We start from the raw sequence: 16,037 nt of genomic DNA, 5'->3' as shown, positions 1-16,037 counted from the left end.
CTCAGAGCTTCATTTCTGCCTGTGAACTTCAACTTAGTGCCTGCCTCAATTTCCTCATCTAAAGAAGTGGGGATCAGAATAGCAGCTATTTCAGGGGTTGTCATGAGCAGTACATGTATTTTAATACATGCATAGCACACAAAACAGTGGCTGACGTGGCTATTGCAGTTAGTTCTTATTTTTGATGTACAGTGATCAGAAACTGGGTTTTGTCATACTATGAAGTTTTTATGTGTATGTGGTAATCACTCAGTCATGTCCGATTCTTTGTAGCCTCATGGACTGTAGCCCGCCAAGCTCCTTTATCCATGGAATTCTCCAGGCAAGAATACTGAAATGGGTTGCCATTCCCTTCTCCTGAGGATCTTCCTGACCCAGGGATCGAACCCAGGTTTCCCACATTGCAGGCATATTCTTTATCATCTGAGCCACCAGCTTTTGGTCAATGCTAAATCATATATGACTGATCTAGTTCATGGAGGTAATTTTTGATGAAACAAACTCAGTATGTTTCTGTTGATTTGAAATAAATGCTAATAGCATGTGGTAAGGAAACAACTATTTCCATGGTGGCTTAGATAGACACAAGTTATATAATTTAAACTTTAAGAAGTTGCCAGCACCTTTTTTGATATCAGGTAAAAACACTTCTTTTTAAGTAACTCAGTAAATGAGGATAATATAAGCTAAATTACCTTGGAAACAATAGAAGAAATACCTAATTAAGATTTGTCCCTGTAGGGAAAACTATATATCTATTCCTACTGCTAAAATTAATAGTGATTTTAGGGTGATTTTAATTTTAAAGAAATACTAGTCACTGGGGGAAAGAAGAGGAAACTACTAGGTTTTTGTACCTCTTTCGAATTATAGCAATGTTGCACTGATTAAAAATAGGATGTAACTTTGCTTAGGTTTAGATTATTAGAGCAAATTCATTTTAATCTGGATGTTATGAATCTGCAATCATCTTGCTTTGTTTAAGGTGTTATACTTTATTGTTATTCTTTTCTAGCACTGAGATCTTTTGCCACATTTTTGAAATTCTCTTTATTCACAAAGCCTCATATTTATATAATTTGCAGGTGAGTCTGAAAAAGGTCATTAAAAAACAAACTTAAAAATTATTTTCTGGCAAAACATTAAAAATCATCAACATGTATTAAGGACAAACATTTCTTTTACTTACTGAGAGCAAAAACTGGACACCCTAAAACTAGAATGTATACCTGACTTTCATTTTAAGAGTTTGATCTTGATTCCATGAGAAGGAGACTTATTTGCTTAAATTATGCATGGTATTTACATGTTCTTAAGAAATAATTGGATAATATTTGTGTTTTAAAGCCAAACTCTCTGGCTCAGTGAAAAGTCCTTGATGAGTAACCATCTCTAGAGACCCTAAAAAATTATGAAAAGCTCTACTATTTCAGCTACATTTTTTTGCATATAAAAATATCCTATTATAGGAGTCAACTACCACATGTAGTAAGTTGCTTTTGTTTAAATTGAAAAAGAGCTAAAAATGTCCTGTGGGTTATCGCCAACAGTACAAGAATACAAGGTGCATTTATTTATTAACAACAACAACAAAAAAAATTGTAAAACAAATTGTGAGAGCAAAAGCGGGCTACAAAACAAGGGTTTGGGATAGCCTTTGCCTTATTTAAACATGACACGGTTAATATGCCCCAGTTGATAAATGCTGTAAAGTGTAAGTTAGCATTGGCTAATTCACTGATAAACATCTCCCCCCACCACCCAGCTCACTATGGAAAATGTGTTAGGAAGGGGAAAGCGCTTTCTCCGGTCAAGTATCACAACCTTGTGGTCACATAGTCTTCGTGGGTGACGGTGTCTGTGAGGTTTGCATCATAGTCTACACTCGAGTCCTCCTCTTTCGCGTGTTTCTTCTCCTTCGGTATGATGGGAACCGTGTCCTCCACCACCACCTTCTCTGACTTGAATGAACACACTCTCTTGCTCACCTGTACGCCCAGGGAGTCTGTATTTCTTTCTCGATGATCTACCAATATACACTGTTCGCTGAGCCCCGGGATGTTCAAGTCACCCCGCGAAGCTAAAGCTCGGGACTCCAGCTGGATGCTCCTCTCCAGGGGTCCTTCAGCTTGTTGGCGGGCCACCCCTTCTGAAACGGAGAAGATCTGGTTTGCGTTTTGCTCGGCGGCGGCGTGTTGTTTCGATCGTCTGTGAAACAACCCAAAGTGTCTGATATCGGTCACAAAATTCACTTTTCTCTGCTTCTCCCTCTGGGGCTCCTGCAGCGCGAGGGCGGAGCCGTTGCTGATGGTGTGTCTTTCGGCGGCAAGTGCCGCCGATCGCGGGTGAATGAGGGTGGTCAGGTCGAAGAGACTGAAGTTCTTTTTCCTGTCCTTGCTGCTACCCTCGTTATCACTCTTTTCATCCGAGTCTGCGGAGTTAGAAGACTCCTTCGTGCCCTGAGCAGACTGGACCGTAGAGAGTTTGCTTCCTCTTAATAACCCCAGGACTTCAAAGCGGAAGCTAGAAATGTCTTGCTTGAGTTCCTAAGTGAAAGGGAAAATGATGAAATTAGTTCGCGACCTAAACAAATAAACGTTAGGAAGCTATTATTTGCTCATCTCATATATGGATCTGACACGTCTTCACTCATTTCTGAGAGCTAGGAGTCCACTCGGCTGTGGTTCCATTCAGGATGGTCAGTTCTCTGCAGTGCACTTATATCTATTTGATGTCTCTTAATTTTCCTATCACAGTTCTATAGAAAGGAGACTTCCTAAGGTTGATGTAAAAGAAACAGTAAGAGTTTTCTTTCCCACCACTCTGTGGTGGGGGACGTTGGGTTTCTTAGGGACTACAGTTTGAAATAGTGGGGGATGCTGGGTTTCTTTGGGACTACAGTTTGAAATACTTTCTCTCCAAAATATGCATCTGCTTTCAAGTCATCTCACATTCTCTCAGGGATGTTGGGGTTTGTTTGTTTTTTCGAGATTTTTAATATTGGAACATTTTGGTGTCCAAAGGGATATCTAAAACGAAATAATTAAAGTGGAGTCTACCCTTCCAAGAGTTGGCAGTTATTTTCAATCGTTTATTACCCTGGAGTTGATTTTCTCTCAACATCTGGGTCAGCCACTAAATCCTGGAAATTGGTGAATAGACAACGTTTCCTAGATTCATCCTTTCATCCTTTTGGACAACTGAATTCTCAGTCCTAACCTGCTGGTGGGCTTTGGGGTGGCCTCCTCCCTCCAACCCATCACCCTAAGTGTCAGGAATCACTTAGCTCCAAAATTTGGATGTTGTGGCTACAAAGAACATTTTGGAAACTAGTCAACTTTTAACCTCTGCTTTGTTTTGTAATTTATCTCTCTTCTTACCTAAGTGGCTGCTTATATTTATTCCCTGTCAAGCCTGCTGTTTTTCTTTGTCAGTGGTCTCCCATAGGGCTTTTTAATATGTTTCTTTTGTTTTTGCCCATAAGATCTTATTGACTTTTAGTCAGTTGTCCAAAATCTCCGGAGCTTCCTTCGTGGCTCAGACAGTAAAGAATTTGCCTGCAATGCAGGAGACCCAGGTTCTATCCCTGGGTCTGGAAGATCCCCTGGAGAAGGGAATGATTACCCACTCTAGTATTCTTGTCTGGAGACTTCCTAATAACCCATGAAGAGTAACAAAGGCATTTTATACCATGAGATAAGAAATATATATTTCATATATTTTACCTTTTTTACTCTGATAGAATTAAACAACAACAACAACAACTCAGGGAGAAAAGCTACATTTGTAAGCTCCAATAAAGTTCAAACCTTAAATTTTCCTCTACCAAAGCTGTGCAGAACACAAAGAAGGTTTTTGTTGTGTTCAGACCATTGGTTACTAAATGTTTCAGGTTTAGAAATCAAATCAAAATTTCAAAAAGCCTGTGGCTGAGATCAGCAATCAGAATGCCACAAGGCACTAGGATTTTCTCTGTCCAAATAAGTCTCCTCGATCTTTCAGATTAAGTCTCTCTGAATGCAGTGTATTTTGAAAAGAAATTTTACCACTTAAAAAAAAATAATTCTGTAGGGCTTGAATTAAAAAAAAAAAAGAAGACAGAAAGACCTGCTCGGAACACATGGCCCCCATTTCCAGCTCTGAGTTAAAATGGGGCTGCTCTGCTTCCACACTCCGTAGAATCTGCCTCTTGGTGACAAAGATCAAAGTGGTTACCTTAAAGTTCTCCTCTGTCAGACCTTCCTCAGTTTTGGCATCTCTAATCATTGCGGCCACGTATCGCTTTACCAGGTTCCGCATAACTTCCTGAGGCATTAGAAAATGAGAGAATTGCTCTTCAGTGCATAAATATGATCTCTCTAGAGTCAGTTCAAAAGAGAGGATTGTGCTTTATTTTAGTGTAAGTTTCAAGATATAAAAATAACTTACTTGATATTGGTGATGTCTTCTCAGATTATCAGCAGCTCGCCTCTGAAAAAGAAGGGGACAGTTACCTTTCAGTGACAGTCATATTTTACCATTCTGTAAAGTAACTCCTTGTTCTTTTAATCAAGAATATCATTTCCCTCATTTCTGCAAAGTGGGCATTTTACTGGACAAGGGACAACAGCTAGAGAGACAGCCTTACTCGAATCAAAAGAATGAATGAACCAAAATAGCAAAGTGCAAGGTTATAATTCCAGTGGCACTTAATATATAGAATAATTAAACAATGATGGCAAGATTGTTCTTGTAACATAAGATTATGGAGAATTAGGTCATCATAGTTGGTGTGTACTCCAAATCATTTGAAAAGATGCTAAGAGACACAGATGGGAGGTATCAAACATAAATTAAATGTCAAATAATTAAAATTTGATAGACTGAAAAGGTAGTGTTATAACAATCTGAAGGTCTTCATAAATATCAACATAGTCACATTAAGAATTTAGCCATGATATACAACGTGTAATCAGAAACACTGTTAGACCATGAACTCCCCAACACTTAATTTCAAGCAGATATACATTAAGAGGTAATTGCTGTTTGAATTAGATGGTTGAATTTACCAAAATAAAAGATTCTGCTCAAAGATAGGGTTCATTAATTTTTTTAAATAAATGTAAGTCCCAGCTATCATTCTGAAGGAATCAGAATGTTTTGGGAGCAGAGCTTGGGTTAGCACGGAACAATGATTATGGAGTACAAAACAGAGGAAGAAAGATGTTTAATGACTAAAAAAGTCTATTGTAAATTGAGTTAAATAATAAATGATAAAGTATATATTTGCAGGTTTCACTAGTATTCTAAAGATACTAGAAAAAAACTAATACAATCCTAATTTTATGCGTGTCAAATATCAGCACTGATTCTTAAGGAAGAAAATTAGCCAAAGTAATCTAAAACAAGTATACTTCTGCTACAAAGAAATGAATTTGATAAACTGTGAGAAAGCAAATAAGTCTTTTGATCTTGTTCCCTAGTAAATACTTAATCAGAGGCTGATAAAATGGAAATTTGAGAAAAGTTAGGCATACATCACTGTGAAATGATACTAGAAAAAAAATTAGACAATTTAAAAGAAACTCTTTTTCTCTCTTTAAGGCAAATAGGGGAAGTTGGCATTTTCATTGGCCATTAGAATGGATCTGTGTTTCATGTCTATTAGTGACTTTCAGAAACAGATGAGACAATGCTTCACTTTGTAAAGGCCACTAATGATTGGAAAACCATTCAATTTTACATGACTCTTAGGAAACAGATTTTCAAATGATTATGGTATTAATTATAGGACTGGGAAATTTGAAACTTCATACAAAATTAGAACATCTTCAAAAAAAAAAGATTGTGGGAACTTTATGAATGGGCCACAAGATGGGGGTATGTGACTCCTGTTGAGACACATATCAGCTGAAATCTGAGGAAAAAAGCACTTCTGGGAGGAAACATGCCTTTCAGATCTCCTTGACTTTAAGTGAACACAAATACTTTGAGTGTGAATGCAGCTGTACACTAACTTTTTTAGCACTCTCATTGTAAACATTGTACAGGAGATCATATTTTATGATTTAAGTAAATAGAAAGTCCGAATTTAATACAGAATTTAGTAGACTCAATTTTTACTATCTTGGGGCTCTATAACATTTTGCTAGTTTAGTCTTTAAAGGCAATTAAAATAGTCAGAAAGCAGTTTGAAGTTATGATTTAACTTTAAATTTTCTCAAAGTAAAACTAAAACTGATGACAGAATCAGGAAATTCTGAGTAATAAGTGAAAACTATCATGATGCATGGGCTTCCCTGGTGGCTCAGATGGTAAAGAATCTGCCCGCAATGCAAGAGACCTGGGTTCGATCCCTGGGTTGGGAAGATCCCGTGGAGAAGGGAAAGGCTACCCACTGCAGTATTCTGGCCTGGAGGATTTCATGGATAGAGGAGCCTGGTAGGCAACAGTCCATGGGGTCGAAAAGAGTCAAACACCATTGGGTAACTTTCACTTTTCACTTTATTTAGTATTAAAAAGAGCACAAACTGTCTTCCCTTTTGTAGGAACTTACTCATATATGAAATTTGAAATTTTAATACAAATACAAATATGAAATTTGAAATGTTAATACAAGTACAAATATTTTTTCCAGAAAAATAAAGCTGGAATTATCATTTAAACACCAGCTTTATTTTTCTAGAAAAAAATATTTTTTGAATTTTAAGCAAAATAGTTTGAAAGAACATAAAAAAAGAAAGAACAGAAAGAAAGAACATAAAAAATTTTACTGTGATAACTATCAGGAGTTATTCAACATCATAGCCCAAGTTTACAGTTAACTGTTTTTGCCAATCAATCTGTTTCCACACCTAGATGGTCATACTATAAAACATTCTTTAGTCTTGTGAGATTATATCAGCCAATTGAACTTCAGTAACCTAGGAAGATAGGAATGGATGCAGTTAACCATCTTCTGAACACTGAAAACAAAATGAATGCAACGAATTCACCAATACTTATTGACCATTACTATTATGGGGTTAGGAGTTCCAAATATCTTATTTTCAAAGACACAAAGACTTCAACCATAATGTAGGCATTCCTTGCCACAAATGTAACGATAATTTTTGGAAACTGGTGACACCATTGAATGTTTATAAAATAGAGCTGCCACCAATAATACCATTGTTGCAACCTCTTTGTTGGGTAAAGTTCAGCTGAACTTCAAAAGGATTGACTCTATTATCACTGGAAGTGACGAAGAATAGAAGGGACCAATTTGCGTTTATAAAAGCAGTATAACAAAGGACATTTCATTTAAAAAGTACCTAAGTGCGTAAGAGGCACTGAATTTCTTTCAAGTTAGTCATGTTAAACTTTGATAAAGTGATTTGCAATGACTAATGGTTCTCTATTTTTTATAAAAGAAAACTAATGAACTAGGTAGAATGACAGCATGGTAGACATGTTAGGAATAAAGAAATTTTCTGTGAATGAGTTCATGTTTACCATGTTACTGAGAAATTTCAGTGGTAAAGAATCTGCCTGCAATGCAGGAGGCTGGGGAGACATGGCTTCCATCCCTGGGTCGGGAAGATCCCCTGGAGAAGGAAATGGGAACCTGCTCCAGTATTCTTGCTTGGGAAATCTCATGGACAGAGGAGCTTGGTGGGCTACAGTCCGTAGAGTCGCAAAAGAGTCGGACACAACTAAAACAACAATGAAAAATCTGTGGAGTTGCATTTGGCAGCTTTTTCTAAAATAAGTTGATTTGCTGTTACATTGAAGATAAGAAAAGTGGACCATATGATCGATCAGGAACCTTCCTTCCTTTCTGGATGTCTAGGGAAAATATTTTGGAGGGAGATGTGCACTTTAAGATGGGAGTTTTCTTGGTGAATTCTACCCAAAGTCTGGCAAGGTGTAGAGAATGTTCCTTGGCAGGATGGCTTTCTATGCAAGTGCCCAGGACACGCCAGCTGCCACCTTGGCAGACCTCTTCCTTTGCAAGTTCCTCCTGATTTGTTAGGACAAGGCAATGGCAGTATTTGGATCACAGAGGTAACGATAAAGCAAAGGACCAGCTAGTGAGAAAACACGTTTGCTGCCCAGAGAGAACTCCGATTTCAACACAAGTGTCAGGTTGCTTTACAGCAAGCAGAATTTTGCAGCTCTGAAAGAAAGGGCTCGAGGGAATTCGTGGTGACATTTTCTCACTCTTTATCTCTCCTCCTCTCTGGGTCCACGCAGTGGAATGTCAGGCTCGCTTCACCAAGCTCTGTTCCCTACAGTCCATTGTCAGCGCTGTTTTCTCTCGTTCCCACTCCGGTTTGGCTCTATCACTGATTTTAAGCCCATGAATTATGACTTTTATTCTCTGTTTTGCTCAGTGAATCCCCAAAGAGGGGCAACTGTCTGTACTCTTATTTAAAAAAAAACAACAACAACTACAAGTGAAAAAGCAAGGGATCACTGCAGGCTATGATCTCTCTATAGAGACAGCAGCGTGGTTCATTTACTGATGGGTCTATATATTGTTCTCCATAAACACACTTTCTAAGCATATAAAAACAAATGATAAAAAGTGCTGAAGGTTGCCTTGTCACAGCAAGTATTCAGGATCTCACTCTTGAAATACTGAGAAGAAATTCAGTCCTCTAGATTCCCACTTGGGAAAGAACATTTAATTAAAATGTCCTGTCGGCAAATCTCACCACAGTAAATTAGGAATTGACAGGTACCCATGGGTGAACACGGTCATATCTGTAAGATTTGTTGGCAGGCATACAGCAAGTCATGAAGATTAAGGGAAAATATATATTAATGATTCTTATTAAAAAAAAATATGAGTTCAGAAAGGCAAGTGCTATTAGCCTTTTTCCTTTAGTAATTATAGTTGTATTAATGTAGTCACTTCTCCGGATTCCCATGCAGTGACTTAACTGCATATATTTCTGTGGCAACTGGTCAGGCATGAGTAAACCATCTGCAGTCCCAGAGCTGAGTGCTGCTAAGTGACCCTAACAGAGATGGTGTTTCACGTTCTCCTCACTACCTGCTCCAGAGAAAATGAGAAAGTGGAAAACACAGAACTAAAGAGGTTAAGATCATTTTTTAATGATTTGGTTAAAAGACCTAGTATTTTTTTGGTTCAATACATTGCCCATTAACTTAAGCATTCCATTTGGAAACCTGGTCTATAGCATGAAAAATGTTTCATATTAATTAAACCCTGGAGAAGTCTTATTGCTCTAATATCTTTTTGCTTGAATTAAGTGATCTAGACCTCTTGGACAACCACTGCAAACAATGGCTTTTAGTTTAAAAAACTGAGCTAGATGCCAGTGCTTTTTTAAACAGGAATTTCTAATTAAAGTTACAAGCTGGAAGTGCTTGTTAAAATGGAAATTTCTGATGATTCTAGGACACACTAAAGGTTGAGAACCAGTGTTTGAACACCGAGAAGGGTATTTGCTGATAAAATGTGTTAAAATTTGACTAGTAAGAGAAAAACCTATACTATAAAGCCAGAAGCTATAAAATGTTGTTTAGTTTACGATTATACTTTCAGTAGGCTGCCTCCTTGGTGGGACTTTCATGATTTCCCAGAAACAAGGTATCTCTCCTTCCTGGGCTTGCTTCCCACAATTCAAGTGTTGCTCAATGAAACATTTCTGCTTCATTTCTGCTTTCTCCCATAAAGCATTCCAAATGAAAGGCTAATTTACCTGGAACTCCCAGTCACCCATAAAAGGAAGTCCAAAGATAAAAAAAAGTTAATGTGTTTTCAGGGCTAGTTGTAATATCAGCATTACCCAGAGGCCATAAATCGCAAGATAAGATCACCAATGATGGACTCCCAGACCGTGGCCAATCAGTAACCCTCACAGCATGCAGGGGCTTCATGCCTGAAGGGAGGGAGCAACAGGGTGACATTCAGATGGCTGCTGGTTACAAAAGTATGCAACTTACAAGTGGGACGGTTTAGAGAAAATGCCTCTGAGAATGTATAAACTCTACCACCTTATCAGCTTCAAAATTCTGCTTCAAAAATGTGAAGCAAGTTGAAATAAGAGCAAAAGATGGTGCAGCCTGTTAACCAAGGGCTTTGGGAGGGGGGAATCTAAAAGACAAACAAACAAAAAGACACCACAAAAAGTGGTGGGATTGGCAAAAGCTGTTGAGAGAAATCAAAAGATGGACATGCATGGAAGGTGTTGTGCAAGGTCATCAGAGTTCCCAGGAAAGCAAGAGAGGGTGATGGAAAGCTTATGGGACAGAGATACTAACACCCAATTTTTATCCCAGCTCTCTCACCTAAAACACTGCCCAAGGTAAAAGAACTCTTTTTTCTTAAAGGAAACAGTTGAGCTAATTGATTTCTAAGGTCCCTCTGAAATGTCAAGCATTTGACATTTCTCCTAAGCTGTGCCTTTGTTATACAAAGTGACTGCCAACAGTAACCTTCAAAGTCACCTTTTAGTTAATGGACGTGTCTATCTCCTCATCTTCATCTGTCTACACAATGGACTATCAGGTGGATTAACAAAACTGAAATGAATTCACAGCATTTCCTTTTGCAATTACTTTCTTATTTAGCTCTGTGCTGTGCTCAGTCGCTTCTGACTCTGTGACCCCATGGACTGTAGCCTGCCAGGCTCCTCTGTCCATGGGATTTTCTAGGCAAGAATACTGGAGTGGGTTGCCATTTCCTTCTCCAGGGGATCTTCCTGACCCAGGGATGGAACCCAAGTCTCCTGCACTGCAGGTGGACTCTTTACCATTAACTCTTCTATTAATATCATAACTTTATTAATTTCCTTTTTATTTATCTTATGCTTTTCTTTACAAATAATAGATATGATTTATTTCCATCATTGGGGCTTCCCTGGTGGCTCAGAGGATAAAGCATCTGCCTGCAGTGTGGGAGACCTGGGTCCGATCCCTGGGTTGGGAAGGTCCCCTGGAGAAGGAAATAGCAACCCACTCCAGTATTCTTGCCTGGAGAATCCCATGGACAGAGGAGCCTGGCGGGCTACAGTACATGGGGTCTCAAAGAGTTGGACACGACTGAGCGACTTCACTTTCCTTTAATACCTAAATGTATAAAACTCAACTAACAGTATGAAAACCAAGATATGTCCTTCTTATTCTGGAAGTGCAGTCTAGATGAAGAGTAAATGTAAAGCATTGAGTTTGATTAGGTTGGTGCTTGTCCAAAGCCTCAGCTTACAAGAGAAGAGGCAAGATTGAGAACAGGATGAGAATGGAGTAAAGAGAGACAACTCACAATATGGATGTAGTCTTGTCATAAATTCCCAAAGCACAGGATATCCATTACCAAAAGTCAGGAAACTTTACATGGCTAGGGAAAAAGGAATGATTCGAGGTCACAATTAATTGTGAATTACCTGGCTGTGCATCAGCTTGGATCAAAATATTCAAATTTAGAGATAGAGACAGAAATAGAAATGAGCTTTTCTGACCAGGAATGTATAGAGAACGTTCTTTAACTTATGCCATTTACCTTTTGAATCACTGCTTTCATAGGAAAGCCCAAGTCAATGTTAAGCTCCTCTTTGCATCTAAGAAATGATGGTGATGTAGTCCTAAAAATATGTCAACAGTGGGAGGATTCTGGGGGACGGGAGAGAGAGCTGGAAGTCAGATTCTTAGAGTGGTCCTCCATTATTTTGGTGGCTGCACAGATGGATCTCTTAAAATATTAGAGCAGGGCCCTGTGTTTTGTTGCAAGTTCCATGGCATCTTAAAACCCAAGATTCCTTCTGCTATAGTCTAAAGTTAAAATATTAAAGACAAATTTCTTTTGTGTATGGCTTTTATTTTGGGTCCCAGAAAGTCTTCAGTTGAAATACTCCTATGAGAGAAAGCATAATAAGAGAGTACTAATAATTAATATAGCATATTAAAAAGCAGAGACATTACTTTGCCAACAAAGGTCCGTCTAGTCAAGGCTATGGTTTTTCCAGTAGTCATGTATGGGTGTGAGAGTTGGACTGTGAAGAAAGCTGAGAGCCGAAAAATTGATGCTTTTGAAGTGTGGTGTTGGAGAAGACTCTTGACAGTCCCTTGGACTGCAAGGAGATTCAACCAGTCCATCCTAAAGGAGATCAGTCCTGGGTGTTCATTGGAAGGACTGATGCTGAAGCTGAAACTCCAATAATTTGGCCACCCCATGTGAAGAGTTGACTCATTGGAAAAGACCCTGATGTTGGGAGGGATGGGGGGCAGGAGGAGAAGGGGATGACAGAGGATGAGCTGGCTGGATGTCATCACCAACTCAATGGACATGAGTTTGGGTAAACTCTGGGAGTTGGTGATGGACAGGGAGGCCTGGTGTGCTGCGATTCATGGGGTCGCAAAGAGTCAGACATGATTGAGCGACTGAACTGAACTGAACTGAATAATTAATATATTTTCAGGGGTTGATTAAATCAATTTCTTACCAATTTTAAGAATAACATGAGAAAAAGGACAAGTATATTTTGACATGGAAGGGAGGAAGCCAGAGTTCGGCATCTCTGAAATCTTTTTCTGTTTTTCTCAGAGAAAACATGAATTACTTTCCATGCTGTTCTCATGGCATCTTGGCTATAACTACATGGTCATGTTAAATACATCATGTAACACATGTTATAGTAAGATATTCTCATATTGTGTCTCTCACATTAAAATTGATGCCCTTAAGAATGGAAACCATAGCTTCGTATACCTCTGCCCACCTCTAATTCCTAACTCATCTCCTGGTATATGGAAAACGTACAGTACTTGCTTGTTAAATCCAAATCATTATATTTATTTTACAACCATATTTTTCAATAAATTGAACTTATTTTTAAGAGAAAAATTAAACACTTGGAATAAAATAATTTTGCTCTCTCTAAAATCAGTGATAAAATCTATAAATTAGTATGAGGACTTCATCATAATCTGACTTCCATTTCCAAGATCAGACAGATGCCCAAATTGCAAGTTTATGGAGTGACGGTTTCCAGGAAAGACTATAACTGCCTCTCCTAACTACCTGCTTGCTTTACTTCCCTGCCTGTCAACTTCTCTTTAGAATTAGAACTGTTACTGAGATGACAGGACAATCGATGCCACTTTCAGGAGAGAAAGCCCCGTTCTATGCTGAGAACAATGCCTGGTGGGCAATGAAGTTCATTAGTAAGAACGATCACCAAGGAAGGGCATAACTAGCAGTCACAAACTGAGTTAAATAAAATTAAAAATGAGTTAATTCTTTAATTAAATAACTGACATCACTTGATAATTCTAACAGAAGGGCATATTAGAATACTGCCAAGGCAATTTCTCTGAGAAGGCCCAAGTGACTACTGAATGCTACGGTATCAATTTCTAAAACATCACTATGAGAACTTTAAAAATGAGGAAACTGAGTGAGAAAGAAATGAAGAATGACTTATGTCAGTGGTTTGGTTGGAAAGGTTTAAATCCACGCCTTTTCTGTTGGAGTTGTTTGAGCTCTTGCTTTCCAAAATGAAAGAAACGTCCTTAGGGAAGTACAATCTTCCAGTATAACAGGGGCACGGTTCTACATAGTCCTAATATTTTTTACAAACACAACTTCCTGGTATTGACTATAACTGGGGGTAGAAGCAAAATGTTGAGCAATTGAATAGATTCTGAAATCACTGTGCTTGAATATGGCACAGCATTTTTAAGTTATAATAGTTGTTCAGTCACTGAAATGAGAACTTTTTGTCAAGCATTCTGTGTCTGTGCAGGGGTGTCTGTTAGGCAGTGAGAATATGAGGTGATTAAAACAGACAATTCCCTTATAATCCAGAGAAACAACAATGAATCAGTCATGCTGAAAGTATCCCGAGGTTATAATTCTGAATAGAACTAGAAATTAATGGGCTAGTTTCCCAAACCTTGACTGTTGGGTCTAGGAGAAGCCTATGTACAAGATGGTTAATATTAAAATAACAGTGGCCACTCTCAGTGGAGGAAATGGGTTTGTTAAACCATAGTGAACCATATTTAATCAGGCATAGTTAATCTGAGACACAATGTTGTTATTTTTAGTCACTCAGTCATGTCCAACTCTTTGCGACCCCATGGACTATAGCCTGCGAGGCTCCCCTGTCCATGGGATTTCCCAGGCAAGAATACTGGAGTGAGTTGTCATTTCAGGGGATCTTCCCTGACCCAGGGATTGAATTTGTGTCCCCATGTCCCCTGTATTGCAGGCAGATTCTTTACTGCTGAGCCACCAGGGAAGCCCCTTAGACACAACAACTGTGCAATAGATGTTCACTGAATGCAACCAATGAGAACAAAAAGGGCTAAAATGCAAACATATTCAGTAAAGAATGCAAACATACTCAAGTGCACACACACACACAAAACAGTAATGCCAACAGCCTGTGGTCTTACCCCTATCGTTCCAAAACTTTCTGGCTTTCTTCTCATCTTTTTCTTGCACAGGTGTGTCCAAATCCATTTGATCAGGTACCAGAGAGACTTGGGGCTCGGGATGACATTGAAGGGGGTAGGAAGGGTACCTCCTTCTTCAAAATAACTCATCCAAAGCTTTGTTCTAGCAAATTTCCATTCTATATCCGCATGGTCCTGAACAGGAGAAAATGACAAGTGCTGACAGGTTTCTTAATAAGGTGAGATAAACCTCACAGAGAGCCTGTAGCCTGACTTTGGAGTGGCTCTTGGAATGTTAATTAAATTACCTAAAAAAACAAGGCTGACTCCCAGTGATAGTCATCTAAACACTTTAGACAATGGCTTAGCCTAAAAAGGAGTCACAACTCTCTTGTCACTTTTCATCCTTCCCTCTTCCAGGAAACAGACAGCTAAAATAATTCCATGTTAAAGAGCCTGGAGATAAATGACCTGAAGATGAATCTTCATTTCTCATGCTTGTAGGCTTACATTAGCTCAGTTTCATTAGATTCTAGCCTCAAGCAGGGCTTTATGTCTTCCCAAGGCCTTGACACCTTGCCTAGGTAGATGCCCACGGCTCATACTTCTGTTGTTTCCAGGAAAAGTCTTACTTGATATGTTTCCATTTGAATAAATCTTGTCCACCTTTAGGCAACAAGCATAAACTCAGCAGTTCCTCAAATGTACAACAGGCCTTTGACACAGTACTGAACCTTGACATAACCTTGACTAAACAGTACCAGATGAGAGTATGTCTAGTGACCACCCACAAGCCTGAGGCATTCCCCCTGATTGTTTATTAATGATTCCACTTTGTTAATTGCCTGGAAAAACTTAGGAACATTTGTGGCAATTAGATATGGGGCAGCCAGTCTCCTCTTAAATTAGCCACAAATCTTATTTAAGCAGAAAATCTGGAAAGTAGGAGGTGGCAGAAACTGGGCATACATACAAATTCAAAATAGATCATCTTAACCCATTAATATTGGGTTGGCCAAAAAGCTTGCTAGGGTCTTCTCACATGATGCTGTGGAAGAATCTGAATGAACTTTTTGGCCAACCCAATATTATTTGCAAAACCCTCGAGTTTTAGAGTAGGAAAAATTAGACTATACTTCATTCTAATATTCCTAAATTGCTGTGTGCTGATGAGTGCCTACATTATTTGCATACATTTCTACTCTGAATAATGTGGATTTTAGTCTAGACACTGGACAGATCGTGCTTTCAATGGGCTTCACCATGTCTGGAAAATGCATGGTCTTCATTGTTGCTTAGCAGACGTCTGATTGGATGAATGGATAAATAGATCCACAGAAGCTGTAGCTTCCCTCCCTTTGTCTCTTCTCTCCCATTCCTATCTCCTTCCCTATCTTTCCAAACAAGCTTATAGATTCTACATTAATGAAGGGAAGTAGATACTGTTTGCTATAGTCATGGAGAATGGAACTGAGTAAAATTGGCTTCAGGTCATAAAAAGGCAGTCACATAGGTGAAATGTTGGCCTGTAACTAGCTTCTGCTCCTTCTCATTCCTAGGGAGTCACAAGTTAAGGATCATCCTGACCTCATTATGTTCTGTTACTGCGGTCACAAAGCAGACTCTTAGTTCAAGGCTTGGGATTCTGA

General features: G+C 38.8%; 1 protein-coding gene across 4 annotated transcripts in view; it reads right to left on the bottom strand.

Moving 5' to 3' along the window:
- Positions 1-1,558: 1,558 nt before the first annotated feature.
- TRPC4 (transient receptor potential cation channel subfamily C member 4) overlaps positions 1,559-16,037 on the bottom strand; it is a 184,855-nt gene continuing 170,376 nt past the window's right edge. For all 4 annotated transcript variants that reach the window (XM_043477366.1, XM_043477367.1, XM_043477365.1 and 1 more), the window contains 4 exons: positions 14,389-14,583; positions 4,429-4,470; positions 4,216-4,305; positions 1,559-2,546 (listed from right to left, as the gene is read on the bottom strand). In XM_043477366.1, the coding sequence (XP_043333301.1) occupies positions 1,818-2,546; positions 4,216-4,305; positions 4,429-4,470; positions 14,389-14,583 (1,056 nt within the window). In that variant the 3' untranslated portion in view covers positions 1,559-1,817. The remainder of the gene's footprint in view (positions 2,547-4,215; positions 4,306-4,428; positions 4,471-14,388; positions 14,584-16,037) is intronic.

This window comes from Cervus canadensis, chromosome 9 (assembly GCF_019320065.1).
Source record: "Cervus canadensis isolate Bull #8, Minnesota chromosome 9, ASM1932006v1, whole genome shotgun sequence".
NCBI lineage: Eukaryota > Metazoa > Chordata > Mammalia > Artiodactyla > Cervidae > Cervus > Cervus canadensis.
This window is presented reverse-complemented; position numbering and strand designations above follow the sequence as displayed.